This window comes from Dreissena polymorpha, chromosome 12 (genome assembly GCF_020536995.1).
Source record: "Dreissena polymorpha isolate Duluth1 chromosome 12, UMN_Dpol_1.0, whole genome shotgun sequence".
Lineage (NCBI taxonomy): Eukaryota > Metazoa > Mollusca > Bivalvia > Myida > Dreissenidae > Dreissena > Dreissena polymorpha.
The window spans coordinates 54,089,009-54,115,072 of NC_068366.1; the positions used below are offsets into that span (position 1 = coordinate 54,089,009).

The window sequence follows — 26,064 nt, forward strand, 5'->3', positions numbered from 1 at the left end:
TGCATGGGTATCAAGTTGCTTTCTTCAATATTGAAAAAGTTATGGCAAATGTTACGTTTTCGGACAGACAAACACCATAAATTTGACATTTGACCTTGAAGGATGACCTTGACCTTTCACCACTCAAAATGTGCAGCTCCATGAGATACACATGCATGCCACATATCAGGTTGCTATCTTAAAAAGTGAAAAAGTTATGGCCAAGTTTTTTTCCGACTGACAGACAGACTGACTGACATTATGACGGATAGTTCAACTGCTATATGCCACCCTACCGGGGGCATAAACATTATATTTTTGGGGTGGGGGTGGGGGGGGGGGGGGTAAAGTGTGAGGGTGTGGTGGTCATTTATTAGATGATCTTTAATTATATAAAAAAATGGGGGGGGGGGATTGAGGGGGGATTCGGGGGGGGGGTGCTTTTATTAGCAAAATTTAATAATTTGACCTTGAGAGTCAAGGTCATTCAAAGGTCAAGGTAAAATTCAATTTGCCAGGTACAGTACCCTCATGATAGCATGAAAGCATTTAAAGTTTAAAAGCAATAGCCTTGATACTTTAGAAGTAAAGCGAATCTAAACACAAAATGAAACCATATATTCAAAGTTACTAAGTCAAAAAAGGGCAATAATTCGGTAAAAATGACAACCAGAGTTATACAGCTTGTCCTTAAATGTCCCCTTGATAGTTTGCGAGTGTTCCAAGTATGAAAGCAATATCTATGATTCTTTAGGGGTAAAGTGGACCAAAACACAAAACTTAACCAAATTTTCAAGTATAAAGGGCCCATAATTCCGTCAACAGGCCAGTCAGAGTTACATAACTTTGCCTGCACAGTCCCCTTACGATAGTTAATAAGTGTTGCAAGTATGAAAGCAATGGCTTTGATACTTTAGGAAAAAAGTGGACCTAAACACACAACTTTACCAACATTTTCAATTTTCTCAGTATAAAAAGGGCACATAATTCTGTCAAAATGCCAGTCAGAATTACATAACTTTGCCTGCACAGTCCCCTTACGATAGTTAGTAAGTGTTGCAAGTATGAAAGCAATGGCTTTGATACTTTAGGAAAAATGTGGACCTAAACACAAAACTTAACCAAATTTTCTAAGTATAAAAAGGGCACATAATTCTGTCAAAATGCCAGTCAGAGTTACATAACTTTGCCTGCACAGTCCTCTTACGATAGTTAGTAAGTGTTGCAAGTATGAAAGCAATGGCTTCGATACTTTGGGAAAAAAGTGGACCTAAACACAAAACTTAACCAAATTTTCAATTTTCTAAGTATAAAAAGGGCACATAATTCTGTCAAAATGCCAGTCAGAGTTACATAACTTTGCCTGCACAGTCCCCTTATGATAGTTAGTAAGTGTTGCAAGTATGAAAGCAATAGCTTTTATACTTAAGGAATAAAATGGACTAAACACAAAACTTAACCAAAATTTTCAATTTTCTAAGTATAAAAAGGGCACATAATTCTGTCAAAATGCACGCCAGAGTAATCTTACTTTGCCTGCCCAGTCCCCTCATGATAGTAAGAAAGTGTACCAAGTTTGAATGCAATAGCATTGATACTTTATGAGAAAAGTGTACCTAAACACAAAACCTAACCGGACGCTGACGCCAAGGTGATGACAATTGCTCATTTTTTTTTCTTCAAAAAATAGATGAGCTAAAAAACGCACTAAGTGACCCCGTGACCTAGTTTTAGGCCCGGAATGGTCCATGTTCAAACTTGTCCTAAAGATCATTTAGATAAAACTTGTGACCAAGTTTGGTGAGGATTGGATGAAAACTACTTGAATTAGAGAGCGGACAACATGGTGTGGTTTAAAACGCACTAAGATACCCTGTGACCGTCCTAGTTTTTGACCCAGCATGACCCATATTCAAACTTGACCTAGACATCATCTAGATACAACTTCTGACCATGTTTGGTGAAGATTGGATGAAAACTACTTGAATTAGAGAGCGGACAACATTGTGATGTTTAAAACGCACCAAGTGACCCCGTGACCATGTTTTTGACCCGTCATGACCATATTCAAACTTGCCCTAGACATTATCAAGATACAACTTCTGACCAATTTTGGTTAAGATTGGATAAAAACTACTTGAAATAGAGAGCGGACAACATAGTGAGGTTTAAAACACACTTAGTGACCCCGTGAACTAGTTTTTGACCCGGCATGGCCCATGTTCAAACTTGACCTACACATCATCTAGTTACAACTTCTGACCAAGTGTGGTGAAGATCGGATTAAAACTACTTGAAATAGAGAGCAGACACCATGCTCAATGTTTAAAACGCACTTAGTGACCCCATGACCTAGTTTTTGATCCGGCAAGGCCCATGTTCAAACTTGTCCTTTAGATCATCTAGATACAACTTCTGACCAAGTTTGGTGAAGATCGAATGAAAACTACTTGAACTAGAGAGCGGACAACATGATGAATGTTTAAAACGCACTAAGTGACCCTGTGACCTAGTTTTTGACCCGGCAAGGCCCATGTTCGAACTTGTCCTTAAGATCATCTAGATACAACTTCTGACCAAGTTTGGTGAAGATCGGATGAAAACTACTTGAACTAGAGAGCTGACAACATGCTGAATGTTTAAAACGCACTAAGTGACCCCGTGACCTAGTTTTTGACCCGGCAAGGCCCATGTTCGAACTTGGCCTAGACATCATGTAATTACAGCTTCTGACCAAGTTTGGTGAAGATCGGATGAAAACTACTTGAAACAGAGAGCGGACAACATGCTGAATGTTTAAAACGCACTAAGTGAAGCCGTTACCTAGTTTTTGGCCCGGCAAGGCCCATGTTCGAACTTGGCCTAGACATCATGTAATTACAACTTCTGACCAAGTTTGGTGAAGATCGGATGAAAACTACTTGAATTAGAGAGCGGACACTTAATACAGACCGACCGACAGACCGACAGACAAGTTTACTCCTATTTACACCCCAAAACTTCGTTTGTGGGGGTATAAAGATTGCAGTAAAATGGGTAACTGCTTCAATCATATATTAAACATAAATGAGAGTGGTTTCACATGTTACGTAAGCTAAATTTATTACTAGATATGTTACAAGGCTTTTTGAAGACTTGACATAATGAGCTTATTTATAAATGCACATGCCCCAGATTCAAACTAGGCCTATTAGACGGGTCAATATATGAAAAAAATCCCTCAAACCCCAAAAAAATTGATACAAAAGGTTTCTCAATTGTTTTTGGTACCTTTAGGCATGCTAAATAACATACTAAAAATCTAGTAGAATCTGACATCCGGAAAAAGGTAATTTTCAAGATGGCGTCCAAGATGGCCGCCAAGAGCGTAAAATCGCTATATCTCAATTACTATTCAACCTAGGAAGGTGGTTTTGGTGTCTAACCCTAGGTTTTAGGGGTCAAGGAATTCAAAGAAAGCAATTAAATTACCAGCAGTTAATTATTTATTCACAAATCCAAGATGGCGTCCCAATAGGGCTGCCAATTTACTCAAACGGTTATAAGTAAAAAATATAATGGTAAATGTAAATTTTGTACACTGGAAATATAATATAAAAAATAGTGTTATAGACATTGACTCATTTTCCATACAAGAACTAAACTAAACATTTGCCACTGCGCCATATCTCAATTACTATTCAACCTAGAAAGGTGATTTTGATGTGATAGTTTAGTGTGTGTGAATGCATAGCAGAGAGAGAGAAAGACAGACAGACAGACAGTAGAGAGCATAGAGAGTATAGAGTAGGTAGAGAGGATATACCTCTAGATAAGCGTGAGTGATTGTATGTGCATTTAACTATCATGCTTTGCTGTAGTTGATATTATGTTATTATTGATTTCTATTAAAATTAATTCGATTGCAAAGTTAATCCTTGTATTTCTATTTTATAAAGCATACATTTTCTTCAAAATAAAGTGCTTCTAATCTTTATTCAACATTGGATATTTTTTGTGATTTATACATATAAATGGGTAAGTTGGTATATTAAATTTTCTTTTAACTGAGAAATTATATCATGTTACGTAAAAGTCTTTTGAAGTTTTGTTCAAATTTTGGGGTCTTAATGTTCTACTTTTGATATACAGGTTATTTTATAAGGACACTAATTAATCGTACGTGTATTAATTTCTTTTTTTCTTTTTCCAGGTACAAGATGAGTGCATCCCACAGTGACCAGATCTGTCCCATTTGCAGAGTGGAAGATGGAGGTGATGTAGTCAAGATTCGCCAAAAGGGTGCTGATGGGATCAATGAAGCTAGTGTTCGGAGAGGTGACACCCTTGCTGTGACCGCAGGCTGTATAGTGCATACAAAATGTCGCAAATTGTACACAAACAGTGTTGAAATTGATCTTCATTTAAAGAGGAAACAGGGCGGTGAATCCAGTACCACTACTACGAAAAGGAGTGTTAGGGTGTCTGAAGGTCCATTCAATAGCCAAACCGACTGTCTTTTCTGTGGCACTAATGTTCAGAAAGGAAGTGCCGACTATAGTCATGTGAAAACTGATATCTTTGCAAAGACAATATTGCAATGCTGTGAAAGCCGTTGCGACGAGTGGTCTTTCAAAGTGAAAGGTAGAATTGAATACTATCATGGTGATCTTCACGCTGCAGACTGTGTGTATCATAACGTTTGCAGCAGCCATTTCAGGTGTGGTCGTGATGTACCCCTGCAGTTTTTGACTCAGCCTGATCCAAAGCGGAGGAAATCTGGAAGGCCAAAGGATGAGGACCAAGAACAGGCCTTCTCAAGGATGTGTGCACCGAATACCATGGAAAAATGGAGAAAGCTATGGTGACATAGCGCAGTCATATGCTGACTTTACCATCCGACATTATGGTTCAGCTACGACCGTTGTCTTTGATGGCTATGATGAAGGGCCATCCATTAAAGACAACACACATGAGAGAAGAGGACAAAATATTCATCCCATTGTCGGCTTCACAGCCGCAACAGAGTTCACAGGCAAGAAGGAGGAGTTCCTGTCAAGAGATGTCAATAAACAGAGACTGATCCAGATGATAAGTGATGAACTGAGAGAAAGGGATTGCACTGTGGTCAATGCACTCGGAGATGCTGATGTAGACATAGTAAAGGCAGCAGTGGAGGCATCTCGTCTACACACCACTACGCTGATTGGAGAAGATACAGATCTCCTTGTCTTGCTCCTTTACTATGCACAGGGAGACACTATGGCTCTTTATTTCAAATCAGACAGAACCAAACCTGATGGAAGTTTTAAAGTGTATGACATCAACCGTCTAAAAGACATCCTCGGACATGACCTGTGTTCTCAGTTGCTGTTCATCCATGCCATGACTGGTTGCGACACGACTTCTCGGATTTTCGGTGTTGGCAAAAAGAGTGCTTTCCAGAAGCTTGTAAAAGGAGACCCTGTCCTTCAGTCTTGTGCCAATGCTTTCACCATCCCAAACCAGACCACACAGATTATCGAAGACCTTGGGTGCCAAGTGATGTCTTTCCTCTTTGGTGGCAAGCACGCAGATTCTCTTGAGACAATGCGATATAACATCTTCAGCAAGAAGGTTGTCTCTTCTTCGTCGTTTGTAACCCCGGAACGTCTGCCTCCAACTGAATCTGCTACCAAACTTCACTGTCGCAGAGTGTACTACCAGATCATGGTTTGGATGGGAATGGAGGAGGGTATGGATGCCATGAAGTGGGGGTGGAAGCTACTAGATAATCGGTTCGTCCCACTGATGTCAAGAATGAATGCTGCTCCAGACAGTCTCTTGCAGGTCATTCACTGTAACTGCTCTACTGCCTGCAAGACCCTCCGCTGCTCATGTAGAAGATATGGACTGCCATGTACTACTGTCTGTGGACCGTGCCAACTTGAAGAATGTGACAATCCACATAACAAGTTCCTTCCAGAGGAGTCAGATGATGAGGATGAACAGTGACTAAGTGTATACTGTATGAAAATGTCATCTAAAAAGGCATATTGTATATTATACTATTTTTTATATTATATTTCCAGTGTACAAAATTTACATTTACCATTATATTTTTTACTTATAACCGTTTGAGTAAATTGGCAGCCCTATTGGGACGCCATCTTGGATTTGTGAATAAATAATTAACTGCTGGTAATTTAATTGCTTTCTTTGAATTCCTTGACCCCTAAAACCTAGGGTTAGACACCAAAACCACCTTCCTAGGTTAAATAGTAATTGAGATATAGCGATTTTACGCTCTTGGCGGCCATCTTGGACGCCATCTTGAAAATTACCTTTTTCCGGATGTCAGTTTATACTAGATTTTTAGTATGTTATTTAGCATGCCTAATGGTACCAGAATCCATTGAGAAACCTTTTGTATCAATTTTTTTGGGGTTCAACGCCAATTTGATCCGTCTATATGTACATGTTAAGATCGACATTCAGACCAAGTTTCATCAATATTTAGTCATTATTGTGGTCTCAATAGTGGTGACAAGGGTTTTTAAGGGTTTTCAAAGATTCCACCTGATGACCTAGTAATTGGATGCAAGTGACCCAGATCTTACCTTAGCGGAGAAAATATCAAGATAAACACTCTGATGAAGTTTCAACAAAGTTGAGTCATTAATGTGTCATCTAGAATGGTAATAGGGCTTTTAATTACGATTCAACTTGATTCAACTAGTTTTTTAACCAGATTCCAACTGGGACTAGACATTGTAGAAATAAACATTCTGAACAAGTTTAATCAAGACTAAAATGTGTCCAGTAAAGTGGTTATAAGATTTTTCTAAGATTTAAACTACGACCTTGCTTTGAACGCACCTAACCCAGATATGAACTTTGCCAGGGTTCGGCATTAACTTTTTTTACAGCAAGACCGTCGGACCAGCTCCTAATAAAATGTACTAGCCCGAACCTGATGTCTACTAGACCATAAATGACATAGCAAATGAACACAATTGTGTCATGTAACTGTTTAATCAGGATTTATCAGTAAATAATCAGTGAACACCAGATTTTTGTATGCATAGAGTAAAACAATAAAATAACCCTTTTTTTTGCTTTTCTTCGTCAAATTCAAGCCATGGGAACTGACTCAATTTTCCATCTAGGATAAAATTGACGTTTTCGTGTTTCTTCATATTTACGTTTCGTGTCAGTTAAGCGTCAGATTCTTTTTTATTAACTGATTTGTCTGACAAAAATCCAAACTTGAACAAAGCCATTCTTTAAATTACATTATCTTGTATGCTACGCAAAAATGTTTACATTGACGATACCGATTTTCGATAGAAGTCGTAAAATCATGCTCTACAGTTTAACGACACTGCAGAAAATCATTATATTTATGACAACTTGACCAATTGAAACAAGCAATTTCTGCAGGAAGCTCTCCTTTGCGTCTAAAATAGCACTGAATCATGTGAATGCTCCGCGTTTATTTAAATATACTAGTTTTGTTTTAATGTAAATAACGGATACAAGAGTAATTTTACACATTAAAAGAAAAGGTTTTTACAGCAGTTATTTATATTTATATGAATCAGTATAGATTTTTTTTAATTTATGTATGACCAGTCGGACAAGCTAGCCCGCAGTTTTACTAGCCCGACCACCGATCTTACTAGACAATGTCTGTCGGACGTGCCTTAGTGTCGAACCCTGTTGGCTCAGATAATGTTCATATAAACATTCTGCCCAAGCTTTATCAAGATAAGATGAAAAATGTGGACTAAAGATTGGCAACCAGCTAAAAATTAACAATGTACACCACTCAACAATGGATGATGGCCATAGCATGATCACAAAAACTCACATTACCATAATTACTCTTTGTTTTCGGACACTTAAAAATAATAATAACAAGATGTGTTTGAGAAACACAATGTCCCCGTATATGATGTTGACCTCGTAGGATGACCTTGACATTGACCCTTCACCACTCAAAATGTGCAGCTCCTTGAGATACACATGCATTTCAAATATAAAATTGCTAGCTTCAATATTGTGACATTACATGCGCAATTTTGACCCATATACTTGACCTTGAAGGATGACCTTGACCTTTCACCACTCAAAATGTGCAGCTCCATGAGATACACATGCATGCCAAATATCAAGTTGCTATCTTCAATATTGCAAAAGTATTCATAAAATAAGCGATTTGGGCCACATATATTTGACCTCTGACCTTGAAGGATGACCATGACCTTGACCTTTCAACACTCAAAATGTGCAGCTCCATAAGATACACATGCATGCCAAATATCAAGTTGCTATCTTCAATATTGCAAAAGTATTCATAAAATAAGCGATTTGGGCCACATATATTTGACCTCTGACCTTGAAGGATGACCTTGACCTTTCAACACTCAAAATGTGCAGCTCCATAAGATACACATGCATGCCAAATATCAAGTTGCTTCCTTCAATATTGCAAAAGTATTCATAAAATGAGCAATTTTGGCCACATATATTTGACGTCTGACCTTGAAGGATGACCTTGACCTTTCACCACTCAAAATGTGCAGCTTCATAAGATACACATGCATGCCAAATATGAAGTTGCTATCTTCAATATAGCAAAAGTTATTGCAAAATGTTAAAGTTGGCGCAAACAGACCAACAGACAGACAGACAGGGCAAAAACAATATGTCCCCCACTACTATAGTGGGGGATATAAAAATTCGTGTCCGAAAACTTAGATACGACAAATATTCCCAAAATACAGGTGTCCGAAAACTTAAGTCGAAAGTTCAAGTGTCCGAAAATAGCCTCAATTGTATCAACGACTGCCGGTAATAGCATGCGCTTGTAAAATACCATGCCCTATAGTATAAATTACAGGTATATATGTTTGCACTGCATTTTAAATGCTTAATATATTTGACAGAAAGTTACTACAAGGTTGTATTTTCACCGACCAACGAGTTCAAAGATGGGCATGTGATGTACCGATACTCGCTAGTATGAACCTGTAATTAACGCAATAAAAAAGCAAACTATGAATTCTTTGTTTGTTCATTTCTGATAATTTTTGTCTAACACCTTTCATTGTTCGTAAAACTTGCATTAGGGTGCATCACACTTTGAAGCGTTTAGTATTTGTCACAGTTATTTTACTGAGAAGGGGTAGTACCATTGCGGCACTCTCTTACACTGCAGTTCATTATATTCATGTTGAGGCACTAACGACCACTCTGCTAGGAGAATGTCATTGCGGTAGATAATTGAACTGTTAATTGGCTCTACCCCTAGTAATTGTCATAACGCTTATGCTATCGGGCGAAACAATTGTTTAATACCTGTTTACAAGGTTATTTACCCAATTACACAAATGTTATGGTCTGTTGCCCTCAGGCATGCATCTGCCATGTTTTATGATGTTTATCTGGTTGTAAAACCCCATGATCCAAGTGTCATTAAATATTGAAAACAGGACCGAAATTTGGTAAAATAGCGCTGTAAAATATACTGTCCGAAAACTTACAGACATTAATTATGGACGAAAACTCGTGTGTCCGAAAATTAAGAGTCATGAAAAATAAATATTATTGCTAAAATAAGGGGTGTCCAAAAACTTAAGAGTGTCCGAAAACATAGAGTAATTACGGTGGGCACTTTGTACTCACATGAGCTAAAAAAACAGACCTTGACCCCAGTGACCTCAACAAAAAGAACCACAATTCTGGTAAAATTCCTTTCTTTACAAGAATCAACACATTAAGGTCATTCAACTGTGGAAGTTTGAAAGAAATCACCCAGTAGATAAAGAGAAGTTAAAAATACAAGCTTCCGCCTTCAGGGGTATATGCATCTATAGTTGAAAAACACACACTGAGCCATAATTCTCCCAAAACACATTCCAGTCAATGTACCTTTCCTTAGGAAGGTAATCACACTGTGAAAGTTTTAGACATATCCTCCCAGTAGTTAATAAGGACTTCAAAACACAAGCTTATGTACGTAAGTAGGTTGACAAAACCCACACTATGGCTGAAGACCCTGGACACAGACTTATGACCACAATTGCTCACAATCAGACTTCGTCCTCAGGAGTGGTATTCCAGAAACATCTTAAGTAATTTCTTAAATAATTTCACTTAAGTTCAAAATTGCAATGTTTTGCATTTCTTTACTAAATAAGGAAACACATGTGTTTTTTTGTATTCCTAAAATAAAATTAGCACAATGATTTCATTTAAATGTGCATCTTGATGCCAATCTATTGCAAAATGAAATGAAACACTTCAGAAAATTACCCACTTTAAGGATAAGAATAAAATTTAACTTAAGTTGCTTCTGGAATACCACCCCAGGAGTAAAAAAAAAATTGAACAAGAAGTAAAATCTAAAAGCAAGTATAAAGAACCTTTTTTTTGTTTGAGCAATACATTCTTTTTATTTTAACATGACATTATTAATTTTTCTTATTAAACTCTCATAGAAAAAACTAATGTTGTTGAAATGTTCAGGTATTTTTAAGTCCAATCTGAGTATTATGAAAACAACCATGTGAACACTTACATTCGTGAGTACGTGGAGGGTCCCTAGGAGGCAGCTGAGGGGGGATTTCAGGTGGGAGCCTAGAAGGAGTGACAACAGAGTTCACACTAGTGGTCACCCTGGACACCTGCATGCTGGGAACACTGACGGGGCTGGTGCTGGCGTAGATGGAGCCGCGCTGACCAGTGTTCATGTTCTTGTAGAAGTTCTGCTGTTCTAGGGGATCTAGCACACCCAATGGAGCTGAAGGATACACAGTAATGTCAATTGATACGTAGTGATGGATTATGTTGTAAGATCTATGTATAAGCAGTACAAAAAGAATTACATTACAATTTATAATGCTGGGACAATCTATAATGCTCTGCTTTGGCAATTATGTCCGCATATACCATTTCTTTCAGATTTTGGAACTTCATATATAGTCTTAGATATTTTGTTACATTCATCAATCTGTGAAAGCTTCAAGCTGTAAGTTTACAAAGCAAATAAGTTGTTAAGCATAATATATCCAGAAATGTTGACAATTACTTGTTTAATAGATTTAACTGCAAAATAGATTTGGTTCGTTGAAAATAGCATCTTCCCTAAAGCAAAAACACAATTGAACCAAACGTACCTTGTTAATATTTTATTAAATCCATTTGTACTACACGGGACACACTGTCTCCATATGTAGTAATTTGTGGTAAGTTATTTTAAACTCTATTATGAAATGACAAAGTTAACACTCTGGACAAGTATTTTATGACAAAATTTGACTTTGACCTTGACCTATGAGGAAGGTTAAAAGAAGTTACATGCATCATGTTATCTTGTAATGGTGAAGATTTTGATAACTTATGATAAAAAATTGCATGACAGATTATAGTCTGACAAGATGAAACCCAGGCACATTCACTTTAAGATAATGTTGTTTCTCTTGAGAATTAGCACGCCATCAATCACTTTGAAAATGATGTGAGATTACCAAAAATTTTGAAATTTGTCGCACACAGACTATGAATACATGAAAACACAAGAAACAAACAATGGCACCGCATAACTGGTGCCACGCTCGGCTGCGAAAGCTTGTCAGATTTGTTGTTGTTGTTTTTTTGAGGTCACAGTGACCTTGAACTTTGACCTAGTGACCCAACAAGAGATGTGTTCGTCAGAAACACAATGCCCCCTACTGCGCCACTTTGAAATAAAATTTCTATTTATCATTTGGCAGGTATAGAAATCATCTCCCTTTTAAGCTTTAAAGCTTATTACTTCCCTTAAATTATGTCCAATCCAACCGGGGGGGGGGGGGGGGGGGCTGGAGACAGTCAAAAATGACCAAGTCAGACATCACTGACAACCAAGGCCTGAGGTTAATCAAAGAGTTCATTGCCAGAGTTCATCATGTATCTATGGACTTAAGTTCACAGGTATGTAATTAACAATACTATTAACAACTATGTACATGAAAGAAATGATAATTTTATCATTTTAAAAAAACCTTTGACAAATCAATCATTTGAGATATAAATAATCAAAATAATAAATCTGTACAGTAACTGTGAAAAGAACTTCAATTCTTGGTAAGGAAATATATAATAAGACATTTATAATTACAGTCAAACCTGAATTCAGCGGTCAGTCAAGGGAAATGATCAAAGTGACCGTTGTCCACAGGTGACCGTTGAATTCGGATCACAATTTTAAGAAGGTTGGTCATTTGGTAGTATTACTACGTCATTACCCCACCCAGTCGTTTGCATACAGTGTAAAACAAATGCTCATTGCATTAACAAAGCATAATAACAGCATTAATTTACGCGTGTACATTGAATAAGAGAGAATAATATCTTTTAGACTGATTTAATTTCATAATGTTAAATTAAACAATGACTTTATCAACGCTGGTATAATTGTTTTCTCATGCATCTCATTCATTCAGTAAATAAAGCTTGTCACGTTCCGTTGACGTCACGTCCGTAAAAGTCTAAAAGGCGGATTCGGTGTCATAAACCGATAGTACGGTGTAATTGTACCGTTCTAATTCAAAGAAATAGCGATAATTTAATTTAGCGATAATTACTTTCAACAAGTCATAAACTCTGATAAATTGTCTTTAGGAGATACACCCACAATTACCCCCGGAAAAGAAACCTCCTCAACACCTTATAATTTGTTTACTCGCAGCGGGCCGCTTTTATAATATCATAGACAATTACCGCTTTCAGACGCTTTAAATGTTGCAAATCAGTCCATATTTTGCCATTAAAGCTGATCACGAATCCTCTTATCGCTTTCTTATCAAAACACTAGACAGCTTAATGTTGTTTTAACACTTAATCAGCGATACAGATCAATTGACTTTGTCACACGCTAATGCGTTATGCATACAGACGATAATTGCTATTAATACACATTGTTATTGTTAATGTCACCTGTTTAAAGTGATATTATGGGCATCTAACAGTTTAAAGCTGGCTATCGCAACCGTTGTTTATTTTTGGTATTTTCACTACATATACAATGTACACTTATATTTGTTAATTCAGCATCAACATACATGTACTAAAACACTATCCCGGAGGGAGAAAAAAATGCATTTGAATATCAACCGTCTTTTCGTTAAACAACTGATCATGCATGTACGATGTGAACCTAAATTTAGTTTAAGTGCAGATTCGTTCATACGACACAAAGACACAATTTTGTTTTACGGATTATTTCGGCTTAGAGGAGTGGGTTAGTCATGTAAAATAACGAATATAAAATATATTTTTAATAAACAACTGGTAGCAAAATGAGTTGCAGACAATTGGTCTTTTAAAGCAATCAAAATGAAAATTAAATAATAATGGTGAAACAATTTTACATACCGGTCATGGATGCACAAATTGTTTGTTTACTCGCAGCGGGCCGCTTTTATAATATCAAAGACAATAACCGCTATCAGACGCTTTTACCGAAAAATAGACGGACACATGATGTGCTGTGTTTTTAATTTTTCGCGACTCGAGACGACTGACGCGTGACCGTTGATTTCAGGTAAAACATGAATTTCGGAGTGGAATGTAGTGGCCGTTGGCCGTTATGGACAGGTGGCCGTTGAATTCAAGTGTAATATAGAGTGTTTTTCGTCGGGGGGATTCCAGACTGACCGTTGTCTGCAGGTGACCGGTAAATTCAGGTGGCCGTTAGGTCAGTTTCGACTGTATATAAATTACTTCCCTTGAAAATAATTGTCTCTAACAAATCTCTATTCTTAGTAGCAAATAATTAAAAGCCACTACTGTGACTGTAAAATGTGCAGCTCCATGAGATACACATGCATGCCAAATATATAAAGTGGCCATGTTCAATATTGAATAATTATCTCCCTTTAAAGCTTATTACTTCCCTTAAAAATAAATGTGTATTTTTTACCGTAGACCTTGACGTTGACCTTTTACCACAATGTGTTTGTCAGAAACACAATGCCGCCTACTGCGACGCTTTGATTTATTTAACAAAAATATATACGTGGGCAGGTCAGATAACTATGTCCATTTAAAGCTAATTACTTCCCTTGACTTTGTTTTTCCGACCCTAGACCTTAAAGGATGATGTTCATCTTGAAATTTTAACACTCAAAATGTGCAGCTTCATGAGATACACATGCATACCAAATATCAAATTGCTATCTTCAATATTTAAAAAGTTATGGCCAATGTTAAGGTTTTAGCACGACGCCTACGGCGGACGGCAGACGACGAGCTGGCTATGACAATAGCTCGGGTTTTCTCAAAAAACAGCCAAGCTAATAAAATGTACTTTGTCCATTGTTGAAAAGGTCTATTTCTCTAGTCATCACTTGAATGTCTGTCTGTAGTTGAAGATTATCACTTCTCAGCCTGGCTAAGTCTACAGACTGCAAAACATAACAGGCACATTCAGAACAGTATATTACAGGAGCATTGACTGTATGCACCAGGGCTTTTTTTCCATCTTTGGGACCCGCCAACATTTGGCCCTTTCCCCTTGGATTTTTTTTCCCCTCAGCAGGTAAATTTTCCCCCAGACTTCACTTTTGTCCCATAAAAAAAAATAAAATATATATATTAACTTTATATACAAATGTCAACCTGGTCCAGTGTAGAAAATATGACGTATTGCATTATTAAATTATTTGTTGCATTGAATTTGTTTTAAAAACAGCAAAAAATGTTAATTTGATTATTTTAAGACTTTCCTTATTTTCCCCAAAATCCAGCGTTTTGCGCGATTTTTTCCCCCAAAATCCGGCATTTCGCGCAATTTTTTTTCCCCTCAATAAAGGCCAGGCCCTTTCCCCAAAATCAGATAAAAACCCCTGAGCACAATAGCATGGATATGAAAAGTATGGGGACAAATCAGATTATCAGACAGTGACTTTAAGAATCAATCTGTATAAAATATTACGAACATTAGATACATGTACTTTATAAACAATAACATTATCATCATACCAGTATTAGATCTAATAAGAATAACTTAAGTATGCACACAGGAAACAAGGCATTTTTATAGAGCAATAGACTAATTGAAAAACAGCATACATACATGTATGATTGATGTTGTTGAATATAAGCACAGAACAATATCAATAAAGAATTACATGAAGAATCACCCCAGGCATGATACCCAACTTTCAAATATGTGATAGTCGAGTGATTGTAGCAATTCATTGTTGTTGTTTTTTCTCCTTGAAACATATTCTATGATGATATACACTATTTGAGGTAACTTTGAGGTAACTGCTCTTGAGGGACTGAACATTGAACCACATAAAATCTGGAAGAATTTCACATTTATCATCAAACTGCTGGATATCTGGATCATTAGTCCAGCATTATTGTCTTATGATACAGACGCCTTTAATTACAAGTGATATCAAATTATCTAAGTGATATTTATTGCTCATTCTAGAAACACGGTTCTTTCATACGTACAAAGTTAGAATTAATATGAAAACACCTACCGAAGGAAACACATTTGATTTTTGTCGTTTGCGTTCAATGGACAGCCGCTCCAGATTGGTGACATCCCCTTTCAGGTGCCCCAGCCGCTCTTCAGCGTGCTGAAGGTCAAACATCAGCTTCTCCACACGCGATGTTTGATGGGACAGCAACGCTGCAAGACCAAATACTTGCATGATGAACATAAGCTGTACTGCTGTTAAATCTTACAACGGTATTCACAACAGCCCTTTAACCCATGAACTTGTATATGACCATAGCTACATGTATCTTAAAAATTACCCAGGACAAATTCAACAATTAAGACCACATGAACAAATTACTATTTTCAACGCTATTCACATTAATTTAGGCAAGTGAAATATGGAAAGTAATCTTTTTCTAATTGCCACATTGTTTAATCTTAATTGGAGCTTAACTTCTTTCTTGACTTTGTAAATAAGGTACATAAAGAGGAGCAGATGTACATGTATGTAAACATTTCATCATTCTCTGAAACCAGCTTACCTACCAGGGCCCTTGCTACACTTTAAGGGATTGGGGCCAGGGCCCTTAGAGGGAGAAATTTCGCATTGTCTTAGCCAAAAGGGGAATTTTAGACGATCTTTTCACCAACCATTCAACACTTAAAATTGCTATATTTTAATGTAATTTACATAAATATACATTGAATCAAAGGTTAATAGCACAATACCAGCTGGAAACATAGGTATATAAAAAAAAAAATTTGGAGGGGGAATTTTTAGCTGAAATAGTAGAAAAAAGTATACTATTTTAAGATGGGAATGGGGCCCAATTTTGGCCCCCAAAACCGCCAAACCAGGGCCCTGCCTACATGTATCATAACCTTAATACATGTAGTACTGACACAAGACACTGTAGTTGAGAATAAAGCAATAGCATATACAAAGCAATACATGTGTACACCATACACTACCTGATTAAATACCCTACATTACATGTACTGAGCTTATTCAAGCTACATTAAAATAAACTGAAACTCTTCCTTGTAAAAACAGCTAGAGATGAATGGTACACAACAGGTTTACATACATGATCATGTTATAAAAGCTTTTTTAATTTTCTAGTTGTAACCAAATATAGTTTAAATCCTCATAGAACATTTCTTTAACTTCAAGCAGAGCCCCCCCCCCCACAAAAAAAAAACAAAAAAACTTCATCAAATTTCCTTCCCTATCAGTTTCACAGAATGTTTTCCCAAAATTATGTTTTCACTTGCTATTTTTCCCCTACATGTATATGAAGACTAAGGCCCCTTTCCCTGGAGCCTAATAAAACCTGCTGAGGTTACCTTTTTTCCTTTTGTTTTAAATGTTATTCTTGATTTTTTACTGGAGCTTTTTATATCCAATGTTCACATTTATCAATATAAAGCATTAAATGACAAACTTCAAAACATGCCTAAATCTGTGAAAAGGCCCCTTTAAAACAAATACAGAGGGAAACAAATGATTCAGTCAGACACAAACAAAGTGAATACCTCTCAAATAGGCTGGCTCTTCGTAACTGCCACTGTAGTACAAGGCTCGCTCCCTTTCCGATAACGCCGTCTGGGAATCGGAACTTACACTATTAGGACTAGATGCAGGCGACACAAACGATCTGTTATACTCCATTTCTGACACAAAAACACTTTCAGCGTCTGAACTAGGAGTTTTTTGTAACTGGCCATGAACATGGCCCGGAACACGACATTCATTTGGCATAGGCGGGAATTTCAGGAACCTTTCCTCACGAGAGGCTCCCCCAGGAAAGTTTATCACATTAGGGCGTCTTGTGACATACGGTTGTTTAATGTTAGTGTCTGAAGGAACTTGGGGCTCATTTGGAGAAATGTGACTCAAATATGCTCCACTAGCAGTGGTGGAATGCGGTCCTGTATTTGATGAGCCAATTGTTTCAAAGTACTTAATTTGTGATTGCACTCCAGCGCCCACAGGAGTCTTAATTTCAACAATAACAGATCCAGGATATCCCTGTGGACTTGGTTGAGAATTTGCTGAATTACTTCTAGACAGATTCCCTGGAGACAAACGCACATCATTTACACTACCAGGATTATAGTGACCAGGCACAGGAGTACGGGGCATAGTGGAAAGTTGGTTAGGATTAGGGCTAGCAGTGGGATTTGTCAAATAAATAGTTTTTTGTGTGGAATGCTGGCCCTTATTCTGACCAGCGTATCCAGAAAAGGCAGGCAGTTCCTCTCCAGGGGAACTGTATGGCGAGTTAGTTAGGCTGCAACTATGGTTCCCAGGGGTGTATGTCTGAGATATCGGCAATGTTCGGGTATCCGGCTGCAAGACATTATGTTCACCTGGGAAAACATTTTGATATGCTATGTTTTGGTTGGTTGCCGGTTGGAAAATCCATCCTCGACTGGGAGTTCCAGACTGGGAGTTTGAACTGGGATTCAGTTGAATTCTACACAAGAAATTTTGCTGGCTGTCATTTGTCTGCATGTGCTGAACATCAATTGGCACCATGACCGGAGAAGCAGAGGCGGAACTATTTCCTGAGTTGGACTGGCCATAATTTGTTCTTGGTCCATATCCTACATGCTGTAAATTGTTACTACTCCCGTGAGCATTGTTACAATTGATATTTGGAATATCGTTACAGGAGCCCTGTTCACGTCTCCGCACAGTTGTCATGAACTGATTGATATCATTTGACATCACAGGGGCAGTGCAAGGATGCTCCAAGGCCGTTATGGGCCCACGGAAGCCTGGCACGTTGCGAGAGTACGGGAGTGGGGCAGGCACTGAGTTGGTGTTAATCATGGTGTTTCCCGAGGAGTTGCTGCGTGGGCGCGCACCCCCAAAGTGCAGGTCAGACAGCTGATCACAGGTCTCAAACAGGTACTTAGGACTCTCATTGGCCAGCATCTCAATACATCGCTCGCGATTGTTATTGTACTGAAAACAGACAAGAATTGCTCTATTAAATATGTTCGTTGTAGATTACAAAATGATCTACGATTTTGGATTTGTCTTTTAATATTTTCTGTATTATTAATTTACTCCATTTTGTTGTTGTTTTTTTGTACACAATCTCATTTAAAAGCAAATTCGTTGCATTGAAATCCCCGCAAAATAAAATTTTGTTAATGGATTGGGGCAAATCTCTTAATATACAGTAAAATCCGAAAATTGCAATTCTCCTCTTAGATTTTAATACAGTAACACCCATGACATTTCATGTGGAAAAAACAAAAAAAAGGGCAATAGCTCTTATCTAAGAAGTGTAGAATTATGGTTTTCTCCTAATTGATATCTATACACACATGAAGATTTATGTTGATATCTTATATAGTTTCTCAGATATAGCCCTTACACAATTTTGTAACAGAAAAACGAACCGACAAACTGATGGACTGACGGAAAACATCAATTCTATATCTCATCTGCTTTGACGGGTTCAAAAATATGTTTTGCAATTAAACTGCTTAAATAAAACAATGTACAAAAAATTCATACATGTCAATATGAAGTAATTATATAAGTTGCGTAAAAAAACTCCAGAAAAAGTTATAATACAGATTATTTCTAAGTCGAAGGCCCATAACTTCCCCAAAAATCAATGGACATGAATGAATTTTACACTTCATATGTAGGTCATAAAGGTAGACTCACATACCAAAACTCAGCTCAATATCTGAAAGCTTTGCGAAAAAATATTCGGAAAATGGTTATCAAAGAGAACATTTCTTAGCCCTATGCTCATACAGTACATGTAACTTTGCCAAATATCAATAGACCGGAATGAATTTCACACTTCGTCTGCAGCTCATGTAGGTAGAATCACATATAAAACAAGAGATGTGTTTGTCAGAAACACAATGCCCCCTACTGCGCCGCTTTGAACCATATATTTAACCTTTGACCTTGAAGGATGACCTTGACAGTGCTCACACTGGCCTTCAAAAAATAATAGCCATATTTTTTTCTTAAAAAAAATTTAAGCCAAAAAAGACGCGGACTTTTCCGCAAAATGGCACTGAAGGCAAAAAGAAAAAAACAATGAATCTCATTTTATCTACGTTTTATTCAATGTATATCTATTGGATTTTAAAACAAGCATAATATCAGTGTTATTTTCTTATAAAATATTATCATTGCTTTACAAAAAAAATACAATCAAGGTTGTGGGTGTGACTTAACAAACCAGACATCAGCTACAGTTACATACATATATACTTTAAAACAAAAAGATAAATACTTTTATTAAAGTACTATTAATAAAATAAGAAAACTGCTTTTTCAAATTGTTCAATTTTTAAAGTCTGTCTAGGTGCAAGTTCAGTTTAGTACAATGCAAAAAATTGTCAACCAGACCATCCGTAACACCGCATATGTATTCGTCATTCTATTAAAATGTTATAAAGAACGCAGAAAATAATTAAAATCGACAAACGGTATCGTATCCGAAAACGACTGTCCGAAAATATGTTGAGATACCTCTTTTGAACATGAAATAAAATATGCATATCGTTTGACTGCAGAAACTAAAAACCGCAATCTTGCGAATACGCAATCAGTATAGGTTGAAATATTGCTTTAAAATGTGATATTGCAGTGCTTTACTTTACTCATAGATACAAAATTTAAAATTATGAGATGGCGGACATTTGCAACATGTGTAGAATGGTACGGTTTTCAGAAAGTAGTGAAAACATGAATAATAGCAACATTGTAAAACTCAAGCTTTTATTCTATTTACCTATGAAAAGTGTAGAATGTTTTTAATGTTAATTAGTTTTTTTAGCAACAAAAACACATTAATTATAGAAAAATAACAAAATCGGCTTCTTATTATTATTATAAAGAAACATTAAAACAGACGACAATTAGCGCCCTCTGACTTTAAATTAGTTACGGGATCATTTGAGCAACGCAAACAAAATAATTACCAAAAAAATGAAATCATTATCACACATCAAGAAATGTTGAAGCACACAACATGTAGCGTTAATGCCGGGGATAATTAGTTGATGGCGATTAAATAATTATTTAATCAAGAAAACATAAACGTAATCTAATTGCAGAAAAAAACGGTGTGAAAAACTAAACCAGCTGACAATATTCACGGCGATTTTTCAATAATGCCGCTTAAAATAATAATAGGCGAAAAAATAAGGAAAATCTAACAGTAACCGATAATTGGTAAAGCACTAGAGATTAAAGACGTTTTTCACGAAATATATCACTTCTGTCAGACACTGATTCAGAAAAACGCTCTAGGCCACGATGTCGCAGAAGTATTGACGCGTGTATTACAATACACAGGGTCGAGTGTGTACACAGGTAATCTCCTTATCGATTTTTCCTGCTTGATGGCCCGATTTACTGGCGTTTCACATTTGCTGGAAAACTTGTAGAGGCTAATTTTTTTTTAAGAAGGCAGATAAAAAAATCGCCATTTTTTCAAGACAATTTTAAGAAATAATAGCCAGTGGGATTAAATAATCGCCATTGGCGATAATGTCTGGCAGCAGCGTGAGCACTGCTTGACCTTTCACCACTCAAAATGTGCAGCTGCATGAGATACACATGCATGCCAAAAATTAAGTTGCTATCTTCAATATTGCAAAAGCTATGGTCAATGTCAAAGTTTTCAGACGGACGCAGACTGACAGACGGACTGACGGACAGTACAACTGCTATATGCCGCCCTACCAGGGGCATAAAAACAGCTCAATCATGAAATAGTTTAGTAATAAAACTTCAGAAAATAGTTATTATAGAAATTATTTCTTAGTCCAAGGCCCATAACTTGGCCAAAAATCAATTGATGGGAACGGATTTCAAACTTCATCCGTAGGGCATTGTAGATTTGCATGCCAAAAATCAGCTTAATATCTACCGGTAAAAGCATTGCATACAAAACCTATATTTTTTCCCCTTGTCAAAAATGACCTGTACCTGATTAATGATATTTAAATATAATCTACCTTCAAAGCTTATTACTTCCCTTTTCATCAGTCAAAGGCACTCATCTTCGTCAAAAATCAAAGGACCAAAACGAATTTTACACTTCATCTGTAGGTCATGTACGTGGACTCACATACCAAAAATCAGCTCAAGATCTTAAAGGGATGCGTAAAAACTTCCGGAAAAAAGAATGCCGGACGAACAGACTGACAGACAGTACGACTGCTATAAGCCACCTTACCGGGAGCATATCAACGTATTGAGTTTCATTATTTGCATGCCATAAGCAAATCAAACTGAGTTTTATTTGGCAATGTGTTGAGTTCAACATGGTGGGCACACATTTCTTCGAGTTATAAGAACATTGCTTTTGTCCTTCATAGAGAATAGCAGTGTTTTCACATTTGTTAGAAGTTCGCAACTCAAATTGTCAAACATTTCAAAATAAAGAAACAACTAAAAAAAATTCAATTTAAACAAGTTCACAATTCTTTTTTTTTTTCACAATTTTGAACAGTTTGGGACTAATTTTTTCGCAATTTTGAAAACCCACAACTCATGTTTTCACAAACTTTGGAGGAGCTGTAATTTTGTGACTCACTAAGAATTTTGTTTGGCGTGTTCAGTCGAGATATAGAGCACAGTATATTAATACGATATAAACCCTTACACTTTCTTGCTGATATGGCTTGAAAGTAAGTGGCATTTTACCAATTAATAAAAGTAATTAAGGGTATAAAATAGCAAAAATACCTGTCTCGGTATGGACATCGTCATCTTGTTTGTAAATAATTACCCTCTATGAATTATAACTATAGCACTAGCGGAAAGTATTAATATAAAGTTTTCTCAAGGTGCTTGACATTTTTGCCAATTCTGTAGGCTTGGTGATTTCCCTCATACATGTATCTGATAGCATGCTATATAGTTCAACATGAGAACAGCGGTCAGTCAAGGGAAATGACCATTGTTTACAGTTGACCACAGGTTGTTTTTTTTACCCGATTTTATAGCCGTAACTTGGCTATATTCCCAATCGCAAAAAGTATCCTTTTTTCCCGAAAATTTGCAAACAAAATTGGGAAAAAAAAACTAATGACATTGGCTGTTTCCCTTTTTAACAAAGTGTAGTCCGTTCCAGTCTCGTACTGGTTTAAGACTATTCCTCAATTTGGATTATGTTGGCATTATTCGTGTGCCCGATATTCTGTGTTGTTCAGGCACTTATTATATATTTATATTTTTGAAATTCAAGCGTTTTGTGATTCGGCTGAATGGAAAACAAAGATGTCGCGCAATTCGAAATATTACGTGAAAAAGATTCCTAAGCAAAATCCTTTTGCCAAAATGAAAACTGTTGATTTTTTGTAAGCAAGCGTCATTAAATAAACAAACATCGTCAAGAAAAACAAGTCTTCCCATTGAAACTCTTTCCATTGTTAATGATAGTTATTTTATAACAAGTGACTCTTTTGCATCATCATCGTTGATTTCCGAAAGCAAAGTGCTGACTGATATTCAATATGTTAAAAGCAGTAGTTCTTCTTCAGAAGAAGAAGTGCCTCCTAATAGAATGGTTCCTGATGTGACTGAAGACTTAGTGTGAGCTTATTATGTGGAAAACTGTTGATCATGGTGGTGTTTGTGATTAAAGATGCTGAACTAATTCATGTAGTTTTAAATCCCAATTTATTTTCCCAATTTCTTGAAAATGCTGATAAAATTCACTATTTCAAAGCCAGGTGCTATCTTCCAAAAAAGCTGAAAAAAAGCCCAGGACTACTTTTCTGATGGTTGGTCACTTGGTGGTATCGCTAGGTGGTTATCCCACCCAGTCTTTTGGACACATTTTAATGTTAACAAAGGCTCACTGCTGATAATTTAGAAACAAGAGAGCCATGATGGCCCTGAATCGCTCACCTGACTAACCAAATACAATCCCAACCCAGATTTCATCAAGATAAACATTCTGACCAAATTTCATAAGATTGGATGAAAACTGTGACCTCCATTGTCTACACAAGGTTTTTCTAATATTTGACCTATTGACCTAGTTTTTGACCCCAGGTGCCCAAATACAATCCCAACCCAGATTTCACCAAGATAAACATTCTGATCAAATTTTATAAAGATTGGATGAAAACTGTGACCTCTATTGCCTACACAAGGTTTTTCTATTATTTGACCTAGTGACCTAGTTTTTGACCCCAGATGACCCAAATACAATCCCAACTTAGATTTCTTCAAGACAAACATTCTGACCAAATTTCATAAAGATTGGATGAAAACTGTGACCTCCATTGTCTACACAAGGTTTGTCTATTATTTGACCTAGTGACCTAGTTAATTGACCCAAGCAGTGCCCCAGATAAGCTGCGTATCTGCGTCTTTCACCCTATTAAAATGTTTAAAAACGCAAAGAAATACAATATCATGCGTATTGAAAACGCACCCGATTTGCCTCTTACGCACATTCGTCTTATTTGATGCGTACGATACAATAGCTTTGATCGAAAAAACTTTGCTCATTTTCGTTTTTTTTTGCGATTATTTTCGTTACGCGGCGACGCTTTTATTCAGCAAGCGCCTGGATGACGGGGCAATAAAACAGTCAAAGCTATTCAAACGCTCTGCGGACTAGATTTCATAGTTAAATAAAGCGGCTGACAAAATTATTTACGACGACATACATGCGTTTTCAATCTGACTTAATCCGTCGTTCATTGTGCAAATATTTGTAAAGTGTCTGTACTTTCAGTTTCTAATACGATGCGTAATAAAAATGTCTAAGAGAAAGACGTCCGCAATTGTTGCGCCAAAATATGTGTCGATCGCTAACTTTATCGAACCAAGAAAGCAAGAGTCAATAAGTGCCGAATCATTCGTGTTATCGATTTTTTTTAAGTTTAAAGTTTATATTATTGACAGTTTCAAGGATTGAAACATCAGTTTATTAAAGTTAATTATATTAGTTTACAGTTTTATTGAATCAATACAATTGTGTGCAACTTCAACAGAAGTAAAGCAGCAATGGTTTTACTGTATGCATCTTATAACTCATTTCACCCTATTCCAAGAATGAAATCACCCTATTTTTCAAAATCAGTGGGTGAAAACCCTATTACCGAAATAATTATCTGGGGCACTGCCCAAGATGACCACATACAATCCCAACCCAAATTTCATCAAGATAAACATTCTGACGAAATTTCATAAAGATTGGATGAAAACTGCGACCTCTATTGTCTGTACAAGGTTTTTCTATTATTTGACCTAGTGACCTAGTTTTTGACCTAGTGACCTAGTTTTTGACCCCAGATGACCCAAATACAATCCCAACCCAGTTTTTATCAAGATAAACATTCCTACCAAATTTCATAAAGATTGGATGAAAACTGTGACCTCTTCTGTCTACACAAACAAATTGTTGACGGTTTTTCTATTATTTGACCTAGTGACCTAGTTTTTGACTTCAGATGACCCAACTACAATCCCAACCCAGATTTCATCAAGATAAACAATCTGACCAAATTTCATAAAGATTGGATGAAAACTGCGACCTCTATTGTCTACACAAGGTTTTTCTATTATTTGACCTAGTGACCTAGTCTTTGACCCAAGATGACCCAAATACAATCCCAACCCAGATTGGATGAAAACTGTGACCTCTATTGCCTACACAAGGTTTTCCTATTATTTGACCTAGTGACCTAGTTTTTGACCACAGATGACCCAAATACAATCCCAACTTAGATTTCTTCAAGACAAACATTCTGACCAAATTTCATAAAGATTGGATGAAAACTGTGACCTCCATTGTCTACACAAGGTTTGTCTATTATTTGACCTAGTGACCTAGTTTTTTACTCAAGATGACCAAATACAATCCCAACCCAGATTTCATCAAGATAAACATTCTGACGAAATTTCATAAAGATTGGATGAAAACTGCGACCTCTATTGTCTATACAAGGTTTTTCTATTATTTGACCTAGTGACCTAGTTTTTGACCTAGTGACCTAGTTTTTGACCCCAGATGACCCAAATACAATCCCAACCCAGTTTTTATCAAGATAAACATTCCTACCAAATTTCATAAAGATTGGATGAAAACTGTGACCTCTTCTGTCTACACAAACAAATTGTTGACGGTTTTTCTATTATTTGACCTAGTTTTTGACTTCAGATGACCCAACTACAATCCCAACCCAGATTTCATCAAGATAAACAATCTGACCGAATTTCATAAAGATTGGATGAAAATTTTTACCTCTATTGTCTATACAAGGTTTTGCTATTATTTGACCTAGTTTTTGACCTAGTGACCTAGTTTTTGACCCCAGATGACCCAAATACAATCCCAACCCAGATTCCATCAAGATTAACATTCTGACCAAATTTCATAAAGATTGGATGAAAACTGCAACCTCTATTGTCTACACAAAGTTTTTCTATTATTTGACCTAGTTTTTGACCTAGTGACCTAGTTTTTTACCTCAGGTGACCCAAATACAATCTCAACCCAGATTTTATCAAGATAAACATTCTGACCAAATTTGATAAAGATTGGATGAAAACTGCGACCTCTAAAGTCCACACAAGGTTTTTCAATTATTTGACCTAGTTTTTGACC

The 26,064-nt window shown here is 36.7% G+C and overlaps 1 protein-coding gene across 4 annotated transcripts in view; it reads right to left on the reverse strand.

The window, feature by feature from the left end:
- The window catches only part of LOC127852786 (mitogen-activated protein kinase kinase kinase 7-interacting protein 3 homolog), a 45,392-nt gene that overhangs the window by 12,041 nt on the left and 7,287 nt on the right, over positions 1-26,064 (reverse strand). For all 4 annotated transcript variants that reach the window (XM_052386758.1, XM_052386755.1, XM_052386756.1 and 1 more), the window contains exons 3-6: positions 16,979-18,416; positions 15,480-15,631; positions 14,294-14,390; positions 10,523-10,744 (exon numbers count right to left, since the gene is read on the reverse strand). In XM_052386758.1, the coding sequence (XP_052242718.1) occupies positions 10,523-10,744; positions 14,294-14,390; positions 15,480-15,631; positions 16,979-18,416 (1,909 nt within the window). The remainder of the gene's footprint in view (positions 1-10,522; positions 10,745-14,293; positions 14,391-15,479; positions 15,632-16,978; positions 18,417-26,064) is intronic.